At 32.2% G+C, this 19,702-nt stretch overlaps 1 protein-coding gene across 1 annotated transcript; it reads right to left on the bottom strand.

Moving 5' to 3' along the window:
- Positions 1-2,032: 2,032 nt before the first annotated feature.
- Positions 2,033-2,715, bottom strand: LOC142625105 (uncharacterized). Its single transcript, XM_075798809.1, has 2 exons — positions 2,607-2,715; positions 2,033-2,502 (listed from the first exon to the last, which is right to left on the bottom strand). The coding sequence occupies exons 1-2, from the start codon at positions 2,713-2,715 to the stop codon at positions 2,033-2,035; spliced, it is 579 nt and encodes a 192-aa protein (XP_075654924.1).
- Positions 2,716-19,702: the final 16,987 nt, after the last annotated feature.

The raw sequence follows: 19,702 nt of genomic DNA on the forward strand, positions 1-19,702 counted from the left end.
TGACTTGTTGAGCAAGAAAATGAGATGCTGTAATATAGAGAAAATGACATGCGCGAAAATGGTTAGTACTATCTTCACCATGACTAATAAATAGTACTATCTTCCTCTAATAATAATAATTAATAAATGTCTTACACCATTACTGTTGTTGACATGTAACTGCTGGGATAGTAATTTAGGAAACAAAGAAACATACATACTTATATTGCACTCTATCTATCTATATTTGTAGTCAGTCTTCAACGGACCTAAATAAAATATATAAAGGCTAATCTGAAGTTTATGGCTGGTTCAAAATGTCAAAGCGCGTATATTATGCTATCGCATAAGTAATATTCCAGCCATGACCCCACACCACACTCAACTAATTTTATTCTGGGATACTATTATTTTCCGAATTCCAAAACAACATGAAAATCAACTCTTGAGTTTTGGTGGGGTACTTTAGGATAATTTTGGTAGACTGTAATAGATACTGTAATATAATAGTTATTTTTATAATTTAACTATAATAGTTCAATAATGTTTTTATTATAAGCAATAGTCATTCTTTATGAATTGAATAATTATTTCTTAACAGACGTATTAATTTCTATAATTAATATATTTCTAAATAAACAAACTCTCCATATGCACATAACAATTATGAAAATAAACAATCATAAAAAATAAATAATCTCTCTTTTAAATTTAAAAACTATTATTTTTTAGGAAATATAATTATATGAGTAAGATATTTCTTAAAATGTATCTTAAGTTTGATTTAAAATACTTTCATTTCATTATCTTTAGGGTTTTATTATTGTGTTGTCACTAAACTAATGAATAGTAATAAACATTACACTACAACATTTTGTGTTCCAGGTAATATCTATTCCTATTTTTATGTAATTAGCGTTATAGTCTATCAAACGTGCTTATTCTTTTCCAAATTCCAAAACAACATGGAAATCAGCTCTTTCAATCTTGACATCAATCACATAAGCCAATCGCAAAGGTCATTTACATCAATATGTGCAAATATTTCTGTCTATTTCAATATAAGAACCTATTTTTTCTATTTTACCTTACTACTTTTTAAAAACATCCACATCATATATCAGAAGAAAAAAAAAATTAATTGTTTCTCTCTTTACACACCACCATGATTTTGAAACCCAAATTGTTCAAAGAATCATAAAAAGAAGAAGTTCAAGATTTTTGAGGTCAAGTTAGGGTTCAACAGAGATTAGACCATGATGATGTCATAATTAATTAATAATCAACTAAAATATAAATGATATGTGTGTGTGTGTGTGTGTGTGTTGGCAATGATACTTTTATTTTTTTATAACTTATATAAGAAAGTTTATAAAAATAATAAAGCATAAAAAACATTAAAAGAAAATTAATTTTTAAGTATAAGAATATGAATACACTTGAAAGAATTTTAATTATAATTCTTTTAATACATTCCCCTTTTGAGATGGTTGATATAAGAAAAGATTGTCAATATTAGGTGTAATATAAATAATCAGTAATGAAAGTTTCTTTACATTATTCGTATAGGATTCTTTTAAGTTTACTTCATATATATTAGGGCATGTTTGGTAACTGTTTTTGTTTTCTATTTTTGTTTTCTTGTTTTCAAGGAAAAAAGAAAAAAACAAATTTTTTCTGTTTTCAAAATGAAAAACACATTTGGTTAGTTGTTTTGAAAAACACATTTTTCAAAAACAAAATTCAGGAAATTTGTTTGGTAGTTGTTTTTGAAAAAGTTGAATTTTGTTTTTTTTGGTTAATTTTTTTTAAATTATATTTATTCTAATTCAAAAACACGTTTGCTCCAAAGTATTTAAAATCCTTACAGCTAAAGAAATTATAAATCAATTTTTTTGTATATAACATTCAAGCCTAAAACTTTAATCATATAAGTAAGATTGAAACTATAATAATTATCAAGCGTTATAAAAGATAATCAATAACTAAAAAGTTTACTACATGGCATCAATGTCTGGGAATCAATTTCATCCAAAAAAAAAAAAACGTGGCATCAATGATGCCTATTATTTGCCAACATCAATGCTACGATCTGATCCCTATAAGCTGCCATAGCTTCAGCGACTTCATCAGTTAAGTCAATAGTGTGCGATGGCTCACCTGAATTATCCCTACCTTCACCTTCAACAGTTAGGTTATCAATATTGAATTGAGTAAACAAGCGATCATTTCTTGTTGCCATTTGAATGAAGTTATAAATTGTGCAACAGGCTCTCATCACATTCCCTTGTCGACATGGTTTATAACGGGGCATCATTTTTAAGACTGGAAATCGTGCCTTTAAAACACCAAAATATCTTTCAATTACATTACGAAGAGAGGAATGTCTATAATTGAAAAGCTCTTTAGCACCTTCAGGACGATCCCCACCTCGAAAGTCTCGTAGATGGTATCTCTCAGTATGGTACGGAGGTAGAAACCCCAAGGTGCATGGATAACCAGAATCCACTATATAATAGCCACCTAACCAAAAAAAAAAAAGAAAAAAGATAGAGAAAAGTATGACACGGTGAATGGATTAAACTTAAAAATTGTAAATATGTAAGTGAGGCAACAATATAGCTTACCATATGGAGGCCATGGGAAATTATTTTCTGGCCTTTGAAGTGCATCTAAGAATACTCGTGAGTCATTGGCTGTACCCTCCCAACCCGTGTAAACAAATGTAAACTTCATATCAAAATCACATGCACACATTATATTATGGGTGATTGTGGCCTTTCTATTCCTGTAACTGACTAGCTTTGATTTTGGAGCCCATGCACTAATATATGTTCCATCAATTGCGCCTATACATTTCTAGAAAAAATATAAACACAAGTATTAACATATGCGAGCAAATAATATTTGTATAATAAAATAATCAGTATCTTGGGATTTCAAGGATTACCTTGAAATATGGAAAGAACTTGGTATTGTTAGCAATACGTGGATGCACTTCATTGCTTTGAGAAGGACGTATAATGAATTTTCCCAGGCGGCATATTGCTCATACAGTTTCCTTAAATTGTCTGTCCACTGTTTCAGTTGAGTATTGAAAACGATCTGCTATTACCCTTATCCTCACATTATGTCCCACTATTAATAGGAACATACCAACTGCCTCCTCCACTATGATCTAGCGTGAGTTTGTTAAGAACTTATGTATTCTCAAATAGTTACAGAGACTTGTAAATGTTGGCCTATCCATGCGGAATAACTCATAACATGTTCAAGGATTGCCATTCAATATCTCTTTTATAAATGCATCACCAGTCAACATAGAGATACGTTGAGGCTCCTTAGGAATATAGTTGTTTTTATTCTCAACAAACATTAGTAGGAAGAACATATCATCGTCCTCTTCCTCATCTAAAGAGGATGAACTGCTATAATAATTAGGTTCAACATTCATCTTGAAGAATTAAACAGCAAATTTGTTCTCAAATAAATAAAACATTACCAACATAAATAAATAAAAAAAGATTACCATAAAATAATAATAAACCATCATTTACCAATATTAAATAACAATAGAATAGTACCAAGTCATAGTTCAAAGACATTAAAATAAACATAATCTAATAGGAAATTATTGTTTTGACATAATCCCCTACAGCCTACCCAACCAAACCATCCTCCTAGCGAAACTCATGTTAACAAAGATCTCTCTATCACTAGGATCCTGCTTGAACTTCTCAACAGCCTTCATAAATATTTCATCATTGACTTCTTCCATGGTCTCAACGATATTAATGCACTTGCCTAAGGAGAAGTCATTTGTAGGTGCAATACTGCTACTAACTTCATCAATGGTATACCTCTTATACCTCTCAGCTTTTGCTTTAGATGCCTCTATCCTAGCCTTAGTGGCCTCAGCCATTGATTGTAAGGCATCATTCATTTGAGAGCTCATTAACTCTCGCTTACTCTTACTAGGACGCTCGTCACAACTATCACTAGGACGCTTGCTCAATCGGGTTGTAATGTCAGACTCAAGAATTGCCATGACAGGATCTTGGGTAGGACTTTCTAAATTAACATGAACTCCCCCATGAATGAGTCGTTCTTCCAATGCATTCTCTTCATCTGAATTAGGAGGGTCTTGGGTGGATGCACAGTGTAGGACCCCGGTAGCTGTAAACTTATTAAATATAAGTCCAAGCAAATTATAATTTGAAAGTCCTTTGGTTCGAAACATCTTTGCATTGGGATGTGCCTAAAAATATAAAGACATCTAGTAAGAAAAAAAAAATGATGGGGGATAATGTTTCAAAATAAAATATTGTATTGTATTTAACGATAATTACCCGACAATAATTTTGCCATGACTCCTCGAGGGCATGAACAAATTGGTTTCCAAAGATCCCAACCAAAACCAGTTTGATTTATGAGTGTAGAAAACTCACGGTGTAGTAAACGCATCCTATTAAACTTCCCTTTGAATTGAGCCATTGTAAAACTTCGATTACCTAATTCATTCAATGTAGCTAACATTTTCTTCCAAGTATCGGAACTGAATTGCCCATCTGCCATATTTCCCTTATTGATCTCTTTCAGCATTATGTCAATAAATAGTTTCTCAAGTTGTGGTGTCCAAAGGTTATCTTTATCAATTGAACTGCTTCCTTTCATCTATTATAATACTATGAAACATGAAAACAACTAAGGAACAACCTTTATAAACACAACCATCAAATACAACTAAGAAATAGTTTCCAAGCTTCAAACAGACATAGCTTCTAATTAATAGTGCATTTTGATCACCATGAAACCCAACCTAACCAAAATGCCATTCTTCTTATTATTAGCTAAATGGTTTACTTAATTAAGGGACTACATTCTCTGCTATATAATTACATTCTAGAAAAAGTGTCATAAATGATAGAAGAATTTATGTGTAATCTCGGTCAGGCATAACACAATCCAATTTCTTTTTTACATATTATTATACTATTATTTATGACTTTACAAAGATATATATATATATATATATATATATATATATATATATATATATATATTGAACCAATTCATGAATTCTGGTATATATGTATCAAAAGGAAAAATATTAGAAGCTTGGATGACAATGTTTGTCACTGAATGTTCACTATTTTTTTTCCCAGGAAAGTGATACGTCATGCATAAACTGGAACTGGATCTTATACAAAATTAGCACTCACAATTTCTCAAGGTTAAATAAATAATGGGGTTCTATTTAAACTAAAGGTCCAAACAATAATACTATCAATCAACATCTATAGACAATGAAAGTATGAAACATAAGGCACACTCAATTGCTTTTCCTTATAATAATTGAGCTATTTCATGATTCTTAATTGCTTTGATTTCTGCACAAGGCCCACAATGTAAACTCGGTCATGTGTAATCTTTATGTGTAACCTGTTTGTACTCTTCATTTAACACTTTTTCAGTCAGTAATCTATATTCTATCTTCAGTCTCAAGAAAAAAAAAAACCATTCTCAACAACAACCAACAAACCATTTACACCATGTAAGTGTATACCCTGTTCAGCCACTACCAAAACAGAGGGAGAGACTACCATACATTAATAAGCAATAACATAGTCCAGTCAAGCCGAGGTTTGTTGTAGTTGGCTTCATGTGCAAATATCAACCAAATTTCATTAATTAAAGCATGATCACTATACATAAACGCGTTTAATTGACCATATATTGTGTAATAATCCATGAACAAAGAAAAAAGGAAAAGACCCGTACCTTTGAGTGATTGGGTCCCTAAACTTATGAAATACTTCCCCAAAATTATGAAGCTCTTCAAAAACGTTGAAAGTTGCTCAGAACTGCTCAATCACGCAAACAATATATATATATATATATAAATATAATTAGGGAAGGAGACTAAGAAAAAAACGAGATAAATAATGGTATAATCCAATGAAGAACAAAAGGAAATCATGAAGGAGGGTCTGTGAAGACCAATCACTTAACCTTACAAGTGGTTCTCTCAACCAAGGTTTTCAATTGTGCCTTTGCGAGGAAGTGGAGGCGCAGAGGTAGACAGAGGAAGTAGATATAAGGGTTTCTAATACGTGATATGGAGAGGAAGGTGCTAAAAATTGAGAGACAAAATTGCAAGCGCGGGAAAGAGTGAAAAATATATTAGAAAGAAGATTTTTGTTATTCATGTGGTTTGAACCTACGTGCTAGCTCATTAAAGTGTGTAATCCTGAGGAGTAGTTCCGTGTTTTCTAAAGCTTTTGAAAACTAAAAAACAAAAACAGCTCAAGACCAGGTTTCAGTTTCCTTCACAATATGGAAATTGAAAATAGTTTTTGATTTTTGCCTAAGATAGGTTACCAAACAAGTTTTTTGCCTTAGAAAACAGAAAATTGTTTTTGAAAACAAAAAACTGAGGAAAAAAATAGTTACCAAAGGAGCATCAACAAGTAGGACAATGCACCAACCAACCCTCACCACAGCAACCAAATCTCATCGCAGCAGTCGAAATGGGCTCTAGGTCAACAGAAGAAGTCGACATCTGCAAGCAGAGCACGATGGACCTTCTGATAACAATGCAGTAAGACCATCAGATCAAGTTTTCAAAACCGACAAAGTCACGGACCAACAGATCCTAGTGTGTGTGTGTGGACTGAAATGACACCATTTCATTAAGTTGTTTAAAAAAATGCAATAAAATGCCGATGTTTTAGTCTAGGTTTTATGTAGTATAAATACTCTCTTTTCTCTCTAAACAGCCTCAAAACTCTCTCTCTCTGTCCCTCACGGTACCTCAAGCCTCACCCTTAGCACAGCAACACCGAAGCTGCTAGCTCACTACAACACCGTTGGAGAGCCGGTAATTGGTAAGTCAATCTCACTCTTAGTCTCTAGTCTACTTTCATAGCGCTATTTTGTCTTTCTTTAAGTGGCATTAAGTGCTGACATTTTTTTTTCCTTTCATGGCATTTCGATTTAAGGGAGACTTAGAGAGTTCTCACTCTTCAATCTTTCACTAAAAAAAAAGGTAATCACTATTTACTAATGACCATTGTATTTAGATTTTATTTTTATTTTTGATTTTTGAAGGATTTTGAATTTGAGCTACTACCTAAATGCTTAACTACTTATTGGACATTGGATTTTATTTGTTTTGTTTTAGTAGTAGGTTTTGCTTTTGATCATGAATAATATGTTGAACAAGTTGCTTGCTAAATAATTAGAGTTTGAGCTTGTATGTATACTTTGACAGCTTGCTAAATCAAAAAAAGTTTTTATTCACTTTAAATCTTGAAACAGGTTGATATATTGATATTAGGCTTGAAAGCCCAATTTAAAAATTTTTTTTAAAAAAAATTTAACATTTCAAACAGACCAAACTGATGACCACAAAAAATAGCACCACTATAGGTAGGAAAACCAATCCTAGGCGGTGTACATTGGTACCAATTATGAGAAAACAGATCCCTATCAGCTCAGTGATAGATTTAGGAAAAAACTGCACTGATTGAACTGCACACACCCCTACTAGGCATGCTCCTCCTATGTTTTTGGTGAGTTCTCTTTACTTAGTTTGAAGTGACCAACCAAACAAATACTCTCTATATTTTCTTATTTCATGTTGAATCTACTGCAAACCTTTTTAACATGCTTCACATGTGAAAACTTCATAGTACAAGTTATTTTTTCCCAAGTTACCTCTTCCCAAGAGTTTGCTTTGTTGCACCAAGGTCTTCATTGCAAACTATTTTGACGACCGTTCCTTTAATTTATTTTTCTCTTGCATGTTTAGCCATGAAATTAGAATCTAACCCACATAAAAAAAGAAAAAGAAAAAAATATAGCTATTGTAAGTTTTGTGATCTGTACGCCCTTTGTGACATATCGGTATGTCGGTTCCTTCTCGCGAAGACGGGGTGCACAGTACTTAATCTCTCTGAAAGCAGTTTTAGACCTGAAGCTAACTCGAGCTTGGGAGTACAAAGAACCTCTTAAAAAAGAGATAGAGGAGTCGCCACATGGTTATTGGCCTAGGAACCAAAACATGACTCCATGAAGGTCTATCTACTATACAAGGTCTAGAGTTAGGGTATAGAATGTGAAGAGATTAAGCAACCTAAGCCTACATAGCTGTAGCTGTCCTTCATAGACCATTGCTCAACTGGATGAAAATTAAGCTTATCCTAAAGGCTCAAAAGGTGTGCACTTGTATCTAAAACCTAAGAGTCATGTGAGATAAGCAAGGGAAAGCAAATGCAATATAAGATCATGGAAGCATAGACATGCAAAGGATTAAGCAACTCATAGCATCAAGCATTGACATATAGTCCTATGATGGACCACCCACTAATTAAGACTTTTTTAGTGCATGATTGTTAGCATTGTATAATGTGTGATACGTACAACTATACAACAAAAACATAACTTTTTATGTCACATTACAACAAAATGTATTTTCAATGACGAAAAAATTCGTCACTAAAAGTCCAGTTTTTTGTCGCTAAGAACCTTTAGCGACGAAATCTACTAATTAGCAACAAAACTCATTTCGTCACTAAAAGTCCTGGCGACGAAAAATTTGGTCACTAAAAGTCTAATTTGTTTATGTAAAAAAAAAAACTTTTAGCACAAAGACGTTTTGTCGCTAAATGTTTTCCTCGCTAAAAACACTATTTAACGACGAAAATATTTTGTCGCAAAAAACCACTTTAGTTTATTAAATCATATTTAGTGACGAACAATTTCATCACTAAAACTGTTTTCAGGTACATATAGTGACAAAAAAGTTCGTCACTAAAACTATATTTAAGAAAATTCAGGCACATATAGCGGCAAAAATTTTCGTCACTAAAACCATTTCTTACAAAATTCTACTACATTTAGCGACGAAATATTTCGTCACTAAAACATTTTTTTGTTGCTATATTTGTGATGGAAAAATTCGTCACTAAAACTTATTTTTTGTTTTTCTTTTTTTATGACTTTGATATTAACTTGTAACCTGTCATTACATTATTAAAACCTCACATTTGAATAACACATTTATTTCAACAACACGTTTATAAAAATCGATCCATACATTCCACAAGTAATAAATAAAACAAGTATCTAATTCAAACTTTTTCCATACAATAATTGTTTGCAACACATACAATAAGTCAAGATGTTTTATAACAATACAAAAAGTGTAGCATAATATAATTAAAAACAACGGAAGATGTCCTCATATGTCATCAAGTAATGCCAAAAGTAAATCCCCTAAAAGCTGCCAATAAGAAATATGCACAAATATAAAAACAATACTATATTAAAATCGTAAAGTAAAAAGATTAGCTATGTTATAAGAAACATTTCTAACAATGCATTAAGAGTAGCCACACCAATGAATTAAAATCAAAACTGTTAATGTATAAGTTGTAGAAAGCAAATATAGTTTTTCAAGTGTAATATAATACAATTAGTTTCAAATAATGCATCAAAAAAAGTAGTCACACCATGTAGTACAGGTCAATTGCTAAAATAAAGTACTAACCAATAAGTGTTTTAACTTGAAGATGAACCACTCCTATAGGTAAGAGCGTCATCATAACATTTGCTCTTCAAAAAGTTAAGAATATTCTTTGATCAAGCTAAGTGTACTTACTATGATTTTACTTACTATGATCAAGCTAAGTGTTTTATAAGTATTTAAATAGATTTTACTTACAATGATCAAGCTAAGTGTACAAGTCTGATTTGTTGGTCAAGCTTTGGTCTTTGACTTTCCATAGATTTAAGCCTCTTTCTATTCCCCCACAGCAAGCGGATGGCTTGCATAATTGACGCGCTTTGAGACCCAACAAAAATATTAGAATACTTGCCCAAGAAAGCTAAAATTCAGATTTTTGATAAAAACCTTGACCCTACGTTTATAATCGAAACGCGAATCAAAGGTATAAGTATGACACATTGACCCAATGATTATAATGAATCACGAACCAAAGGTATAAAGTTTGAACGCCACAAGGAAGAATCCCTGATAAGTTCACAGTTCTTGAAGAACCAAAAGAAGAGCAAAGCTTCACATTTTCTGATTTTTATTCAATAATATCTGAAAAACGTTTACAGACTTAAGGGCCAATTTAAGGGTTTCATAAAACTTGACAGACAAGAAAATATATTTTAAAATAACTCCTAATTAATACCTAACCATATCAAGAATCAAATTTGACCTAAAAAGCATTAAATGCACCTAAAAACAAGGAAATAAATCACTTAAACCTAAAATAACGTTTTTACATAAAAATACCAAAAATAATAAATTACAATAAGTAAATAGTAAATTGTGTCCTACATCAAAGACACTCTCAATATAAAGTTAAACCACTTTATAACTCCATTTTTGCCACCTGCTTGCTCCAACACAACAACCTACCACAAAAACAATAACCAACATCACAATATATAATGCTTACAAATATTAAAAACAATTACATAATACCCATCACATATAAATCAACAATATTCCTTTACAATTCCAAAAAATAAGACACTCCCAATATAAATTTAAATAACCTTATAACACCATACAAGCCACTTGCTTGCTCCAATACAACAACCCACCACAAAACCAATCATCAACATCACAAGTATAAACTTTTTTAAGTATTTAAACAAATTTTACTTACTATGCTCAAGTCAAGCGCACACCTTTAAGAAAAAATTCAAAATTATCACAAATAATGAATATTTAACCTGCAAAAGAAAAGTCTAATTTATAAAGAGTTTATCAATACACTTACTAGCTATCATAGCATAATGTTCTGTAGACACTTGATTTTACATCCATGATTTAATCAAGGAAAATAACTGGAGTGACCATCCATGTGTCCAAAAAATCATGATTGCATTATATGCATCAATTTGTTCTTGCATTACATGCATTAATTCATTCATTTCATATCATGAAAATGATCTTGAAGTTCTAACAGTTGCAACGGTATGCCTGAGTTCCAAATCAAACCGTCAGATCGAAAGATATCGCATGATGAAGTTTGCACAGTCAGTATGCATTGTATGGGGTGAAGCCGATCACATGTGATTAATTGAAATTAATTTTGATTGGTTGATGATTAAAATTAATTCAATGAATTTATGTGATTGGTGAAGTATTTTTCTTAAAGTGAGATTTGTTGCGTTGGATTAAAACAAATAAGCTGATAATATTTAAAGACTGTGGATAATTAGACTTTTGGGATAATTATATTCAAAATAATTATTTTTAAAGTCATAATTATCACTTTGGAATGAGGTTTATCATGAAAATAACTCTGAAATTCGTCCAAATACAGTCTTAGAGTTGGAAAACACCTCAAAAACGTGCTAATCAAGTAACAGATTTTAGATTCACATTCTGAGGCACTTTTGACATAATAAAACTCAAAATTCGAACTAGGCTATTTTTTGAAAAGTTGTAGAGGATTGAATTTCCCTTCAGCTATTAAAATTTCAGCTTAATCCAAATTTTGAGCAAAGAGATATGATCAAAGTACGAAACTGGTTTTAATCCGAAAAATTAGCTTACTCTTATCCAAATCTTTTTTTTTTTTTAGGATTTCCCCCCATACGTTTTTGCTTATATTTTTCAGCATTCCAACCTCTATAAATAAAGGATGCATCTCATAATTCAGCACACTTTTCACCCTCTAGACAGAAACACATTTTTTTTACGCTCTAAGAGGCATACGTTTTGAGGCTTACAAATTGCTGATATTAGTTGATCCTCTCTAAGATTTGGTACAAGAATTAGGGTTTTAGGTTTCAAAGAGAACTGAATAAGTTTCTTTGAACCCTAAAACATCCTCTCAAATAAAAGAGTGCTCATGCAAGAGGTTGCTTTCTAACCCTTTTTGTTTTTATGTTTTTCTAATCATGATGATGCATGCTTTCTTGTTTTAAATATTAATATTCTAATTTGTTAATTTAGATTATCAAAATATGCTCTTGATTCATTTGTTGTCACTATAATCTGTTTCTTAGTTTTAGAGATTTGCATGCACTAAACTAATAAAATGGATCTACATCTTCCTTAGATGTAGATCTAAATTTTTCTTCAAAATAAAATGGATCTACATCTTCCTTAGATGTAGATCTGAATTTTTCTTAAAATAAAAACGGATTTTGTATCTTTTCTAGATGCAGATCTGATTTTTTAATGCATGCAAATTTTTGAAATAAAGAAAGAGATCATGAATTGTTGTTTTGTTGTTTGCTCGAGTCATGTAGCATGAAATTATTTTGTGAATGAGATCCTCTACAAAAAAAAAAAAAAAAAAAGATATATATATATATATATATATATATATATATATATATATATCAAATCTAAAAACAGATATGATCTTTTATAATAAAAAAAAAAAAACCATTTTTTATCTCTTAAAAAAACAGATCTGAATTTTTTAACAAACCAAAAGACTTGTTGTTTTATTAAATAAAAATAGATCTGAATTTTCTCTTCAAAAATCATTTTTTTTACACATACAAAAACATATTTGATTATTTTATAAGTCAAATTTAAAATAATTTTTTTTAATCATTAAAACAAATCTGAATTTTTAAACAAAAGAGGGTACATTCATAAATGGTTTTGTGTGGTTTAGTTTATTTCACATGTTCAACATATCATTCATGACATGCATAAAATGGAACATTGGTCACAAGAGTCTAGAAGACCAGACTCTGTCTAGGCGAAATGGGTGCCTAACACCTTCCCATTTCGTAACCTAGCCTCCAGATTGAGGTCTTTGGCTAAGTAGATCTAGCTTTATCTTTATTTTTTTATTTTTTTTTTGGGTAGATTGTAACTAGGATCCAAAGCCATGTAAATTTTAAATTTGTATTTTGTTATTCAATCAATGGAACGAAGCAATTCAATCATGTATTTGTATATTAGTTTTTCTTATTTTTTGTACATAAAAAAATAAGTAGCGACTCCACACTACTTACCCAAAAAGAGAGGTGCCCTAAAAAGCACACCACAAAAATCACTCTTTTTTTTTTGAGGGGTGCTTTCAGGTGAGGTCTCTCACATGCTCAACATCTCAAAAAATAACAACCGACAATTAAGCATGAAGTTAGGCAAACATTGCCTAACTTCAATCCTAAAGGGCAACTGTTTCTTCGAAAATCGCAAACAATTTTAGCAAAAATGAAAAGAACAGAATTGTCTATTTCTTGTTTAATTTACTTATTTCCACAATTAAGAACCGTACCATATGGCACAGTCACACTGGACATTGTTGGGATGGGAGAACCTAGGCTCAATCACCCTTTTTCACTTCTTATAAGCATAAATAAATAAACAAATAAAAATTAGGCAGTCCCACACTCCTTACACGTTGTAGTTATCAAAACTTTATAATAGTTTAACCTATAGTATCAAGATGAATAAGAAGTTTTGAAATTTAGCAAGATTTAGACACAAAGTCTCTTTCAAATATACTAATGGTGACTTTTATCAACTATTACTATTAGAGATGCAAACAGAAAATGCCTATAGCTGTTAGCCAACAAAACACATTTCCTCTTCTACCAAGCTTTGAAACCTTAAACTTTAGCTCTTTATTTACGTTATTTATGTTGGAATATATATTTATGAAGAGCAAGCTTTGATTCAACAATTTTTTTAAACCCATTAACTCATACTTACACTTACAAGAAAAAAAAAACTCAAAACCCATATAATTTAATCAAATACAAACCAAATATTACGAGAAAAAAAAACTTACAATGCTGAAATCAGTGGAAAAGAACTAGCTTTGATTCAGCAATTTTTACAAAACCCATTAACTCATACTTACACTTACAAGAAAAAAAAACTCAAAACCCATATCATTTAATAAAAAACAAACCAAATATTACAAAAAAAAAAAACAAAAAACCTTACAATGCTGAAATCAGTGGAGAAGAACAAGCTTTGATTCAACAATTTTACAAAACCCATTAACTCATACTTACAAGAAAAAAACTCAAAACCCATATCATTTAATCAAATATAAACCACATATTACAAATAAAAAATAAAAAACTTACAATGGGGAAGACAAAGGGAAGGAAGAAGGGTCGTAGTGGAGGAAAAGGGGGAGGGAAAGAAAGGAGAGATGGAGGTCGAATGAGAGAGGGAGTGGGTGAAAAGGTTCTTACCGGTGGTAGGCTGGTCAGCAGCGACGGCTAAGGGGTGGGTCGTCGCCGGCAGGGGGCGTCGGCATCTACGACCTGGGGTGAGGGACTATCAGTGTGAGGCTGATGTGAGGCTGAATGTGTGAGGGAAAAAATGAGTTAATGTGATACACACACACACACACACACACACACACACACACACATATATGGCATCTTTAGTGACGAAATGAAAGTCGTTGCTATTGCTTGCCTTTAGCGACGAAATCGGATTCGTCACAGATACTCCGCACAATCTTCTGGTTTTCCTTTTTAGCAACGACTTATTTTCGTCGCTAATTTCCGCCTTCAGCGACGAAACGAATTTCATTACTAATAGCATGACCAGCAACACCTTTAGCAACAAAAGCGTTCGTCGCAAAAAACTTAAACTTTTAGCGATGAAAAAATTCGTTGTTGTAGATCAATTTGGTTTCGCGCCTACACTTTTGTTTGGCGCCCTTAATTCAACACAACCTATAGCGACAAAATCTATGTTTCGTCTCTAAATGTTACTAAATTTTTTTATAAATAGCGATGAAATATAAATTTCGTCACTATAGGGTATTTTTTTGCAACGAAAATATTTTCGTCACTAAAATTCGTCATTGTAGTTACATTTTGTTGTAGTGTCACAAAAGATACTATAGATTGTGAGATACATTTTTAATTGAAAACAATTAGTTAGATTGATTAAATTTTATTTTAATGAAATATTTTATCAGTTTGTGACAAATAAATATATATATATATATATATATATATATATATATATATATATATATATATATTGTTGGGGTTTATGCCCTAAAATCCAATTTATTGGCATGTCATAAATAATTAATTTGTTTAATTATATGAGACTATTTATAAATGAACGAATGAGACATTATATTAGTCCATGAGATGCATTGTATGTGATTTAGCCATAGAAGATGTAAATCACAAGTTCCTTGTAAACTCAAAATGTAGTTCGTAGTCGGTAATGAAATTGGGCATTTCATCTGCAAAGATTATAACATGTCAACTAAGATGATTTGTCTTGATCATGGAAATGGAGATTTCTAGTTGGTATGTTGATATATTTTAAGAGTTAAGACATATTGAACTGGACCGCTGTGAGATTTATTATTCTCTTAACGGTTGTCAAATGAATAATAAATCTCACAACTTCTATTTACATGAACTCTTAATCTTGAGAGAATAATGGACTTGATCATGAGGTGTAGGTTGCTTTGATATATCGGAGTGAGATCTATAAGTTACGATCAAAACCTCAGTATATTGGACAGTCACATTTAATGTTGATGGAACATATATTCTCAAGATGGAATTCATAGTCTCTTAATGGAGATACAAAATATTCATTTGAGATAAGTTTAATGGGTTTGGTTATTCAGAGAGTTAGGCCCAACCACTTTAGTAAGGAGTTACTAAATGACATATTTATGGAATTGGATTTCATAAATATATGATGAATAATTTAAAGGATTAAACTGGGTACTCAAGGATTAAGATGTAGTAATCTTCAAAGTGGCAGTTTACATTCATGACTTTGTATTACTACGAATATTTTATGAATGGGTTGCATGTACAATAAAGTCTTAGGATATAATTTATAGATAAGGCCTAGAATGTAACTATATTTATATAGTGGTATTAAATATAGTTAATGGTAACTTTAGATTTGTCAAGAGTTGATAGAAAAACCCAAGGCTCATTAGAGCTAGTGTCTTATTGGTCCCTTTTGGTCATACTCCAGGCCACACACAAGAGCCCAATTGGATTGGCCCAAAAGACTAGCCCAATTAGATAATCAGTTATATATAAGGAGAGAAACATACAAAATTTCATAAGTCTCTTTTCATAAGGGTTTTCATTGAGAACATACAAGGAATGAAATGGTTTGTATGTGAGTGTTGGATACTCTCCTATTCTCTCCTTAGAAACTGATTGAGAGACCACACTTCTTGGACATTAAGTGAAATTGGAGTGAAGATTAAAAGTGTTTCCAAGTGCTTTTGATCTTCGGTTTTGAATTTCACCGCACCAAGGTACGCTTTCTTGTTCTCTAATTCTGAAACTTACATAGTACATGTTATCAATTGCGAATGAAGTAGATCCGTTAATTTTTCGCTGCGCATGTTTTGTATGAGATACAAATACATATTTTCATGTGTTTTTCCAACGTATATATGATATAAGAGACACAAAAATAAAAATAAAACCAATTCAAGATATGATATGCCTTTTCACAACTATAATTTTGTAAATATTTAAGTTATTCTTCTCATTTTAGTTGTAATTGTTGAAATTATTGGACATGAGTGGTCAAGAATTATATTAATCATATAATAAACTACCTATTAATTGGGATTTAAGATGTCTTATTAATTTTCATATTATTAATTAATCAGTGAGAGAGAATGAGAGAATCTGCGATTCCGCAGGATAGCCTGAACTCTTGCCAAACCATCATTGATCTAGATAGAACACGTGATCAGACTTGTTGTCCGGTCTACCTAAGGGGTAATTATTTGATATTATACAGCTTTATCATACTTGAATCATTGGTCTTGTTAGTTAATTTATGGGGAGATTCATATGAGTGGAGGGTGTACTAAATTGCTGTAGTATTGAATAAATTTTCCTATTTAAGATGAAAAAATTTGGATTTTCCATCATTCTTAATTTTTTTATGCAAAATAGAAATTATATTTTAGTATAATCTAAATGTATACATGTATAAAGCTTCCTTTTAAAAATTTGAACCTCATTTTTTATCCCCACACCTCATAAGAGCGGAACATGGGACCTTTTCTAACTAGTGCAACAGTTTTGCACCAGTCCATTCCATCGTTTGAACTGAGCAATCCATAACTAAAGGGCCATGAGATGACTCATCTGATGCCTTCATTATCCTGGTTCGTAAGAGCACTCACAGCAGTGGTGGTATGTTACTATATTGCTATATTTTAGCTCCTCAACTACCAAAAAGTGTGCTCCAGTAGTTGAGCTATAGCAAAAAAAATTTTGCTTCCAGCTACAGTACACATCTAAAGATAGATGTGTACTGTAGCTCAAAGGTTTAAAAAAAAAAAAAATTATTTTATTAAATTTCTCTCTTTTCTATCCTTTAAAAAAATATTTTTTCTTCTTTCTTTTTCGTTCTCTCTAGCTTCTCTTCTTTCATCTTCTTTTTTTTTTTTTTTCTCTCCCTCATCTACTCTCTGCTTCGCCGCCGATTCTTGTTGAATCGTCGAGCTTCGCCGCCGATAAGGTCTGGATCGTCGAGCCTCGCCGCCGATAAGGTCTGGATCGTCGAGCCTCGCCGCCGATAAGTTCTGGATCGTCGACCTTCATCGCCGACCCATCTCGCCCAGTCCTCCATTTCGCCGCCGATCCTCATTCTCATCGCCCACGTCATTGTCCCACGCCGCCGACCCATCTCGCCCAGTCCGTCTCACCGCCGACCTGTTCGTGGGTTTCTCTGTGGTTGTGTTGGTGTGGTGGTTTTTCTCTGTGATTTGTGTGGGTTTGTTGGTGTGGGTTTCTTTGTAATTTGTGTAGTGGTTTTTGGCTAATTTGGATTTTTGGCAGTGGTTGTGGGTGGTTGTTGGCTTGTTAGTTTTTGTTGGATGGTTGTGGGCGGTTGATCTTGGTTGGTTGGCAGTGGTGGTGGATCGGTTGTGGTGTTTTTTTGTTTCGTGAGATGTATTATTTTATTGTAGTAGAAATATTATTTTATTGTGATGTTTATGTTATTTTATTGTGTTGAAAGCTAAAATAGATCCACTGTTGTAGCATGTTTTGTAAAGTGAATAGGTAAAATAAATAAAGTAACTTTTTGTGGAGCTAAATTGCTAAAATTTTAGCTCCACTGCTGTGGATGCTCTAATTTCGTATATCTATTCTAAAGTGACGCCTTAAATGTACCAATCAACTATCAAGGGCACAGCTTCTAGAAAAGCATACAGTAAGCATATACATTTTTTTTTTTTGGTTAACAGCATATACATTTTTTTGACGATAGGATCTCAAGCTCAGCTCTCAAGTTTTTACGAGAAATTAATATAATAAGTCATCCCAAAGATGGAGCCCATTCTTCTTCTTTTTTTCTTTTTTGAGAAACGATGGAGCCCATTCTTGACTGTAAGTAGAGAGCATGATAATTTAAAAAAATAAAAATAAAAAATAATAATAATAAGGAAAGAAAGAAGGAAGAAAGTCCTCAGAATTGTCTTGTTAGATTCTTGCCCATGATACCGTGTCCCTGATAAATCCTAAGGTCATGCCGAAGGAATATACCATTGGATACTACTCTAGTTTTATGTAACCCAAAATTACTCTCTCAAAAAATAAAAAACTAAAAAATTACCAAGTCAGTATATTAATCACATATAATAATACAAATATTTACATGATAAATCTTTCTTTTTTGAAGGGAAAAAGAACTGGGACAAATTTAAATAAATCTACTATTACAATATTAATGATGCTAAGATCGTCATTAGTTGGGTTTGTCAGCGAGTTCCCAATACGAGCTCATCCAAGTCCCTATAGGATTAGTGAAAAAGGGGAATACTCTCAAGTGGTCATTGGTATAGTGCCGGCTACGAGTCTTCGATGGTAAAGTTAGCGTATAGAGCTCAAGAAATAGAGAGGACTTGTAATGAGAGCAAAAATGATTAGTGTGTCCGTTCCTTGTCTGGGATTTGGTAGGTCCTATAAATAGGTTCTTCTTACTAGCTGTTGTCCTTCTTAAATGGTGACGTGAAAGCTTTTTTGGTAACGTCTCTGGCCTACTTAATTTGGCCTTAATGGAGGTTCCAACGGTCTCCTCACTAATATGTAATCGTCAAGGCATTAAATGGCTGTCTTTATGGTGCTCTATCGTCGTCTAGGCTGGCTCTTTTGGACAAGGGTAATTGTCCGGTCCATTAGTTACCCCCCTATTTTGAGATCATCCTTGTGTGTAATGACGATCTTGAGAATATGAAAGGTCATTTGTTCAGATGTGACTCTTGAGATTTTTGTAGTGTTCGCATTTAATGCGGAGTGGCAACGCCGTACGTGTCATGGCCACGTGGTGCACTCTGAGTGGTGGATAGCAGCGTTTTGTATGAGGGACTTTTGGGTTTCTCACCGATTTTCAGTTTTCCAAGTTTAGCTTTTTAAACCACTTAGCCCGAGAATTCACTATTATCACAACAAGCGGTTACAAGTAAAGTTCATTATACATATACACACTCATTTATTAAACAAGTTGTATAAATCAACTTCCCTCTACGTTTAAAAATTGATAGTTACAACTATTTTTTGGACTCAAAATCATATGCTCTAAATTCCAATTGTGACTTAGTAAGATATATTTTTTAGTTAAAAAATGAAAATTAATTTGATTTTTTTTTGGATTTTTTTTTTGTGAAAAAAATATTCCATAAAGTGAAAATAGAGTCTATTTCTTGTTCACGAAAGAATAAAAATTGAATTTTATAAATAG

This window comes from Castanea sativa, chromosome 2 (genome assembly GCF_040712315.1).
Source record: "Castanea sativa cultivar Marrone di Chiusa Pesio chromosome 2, ASM4071231v1".
Classification (NCBI taxonomy): Eukaryota; Viridiplantae; Streptophyta; class Magnoliopsida; order Fagales; family Fagaceae; genus Castanea; species Castanea sativa.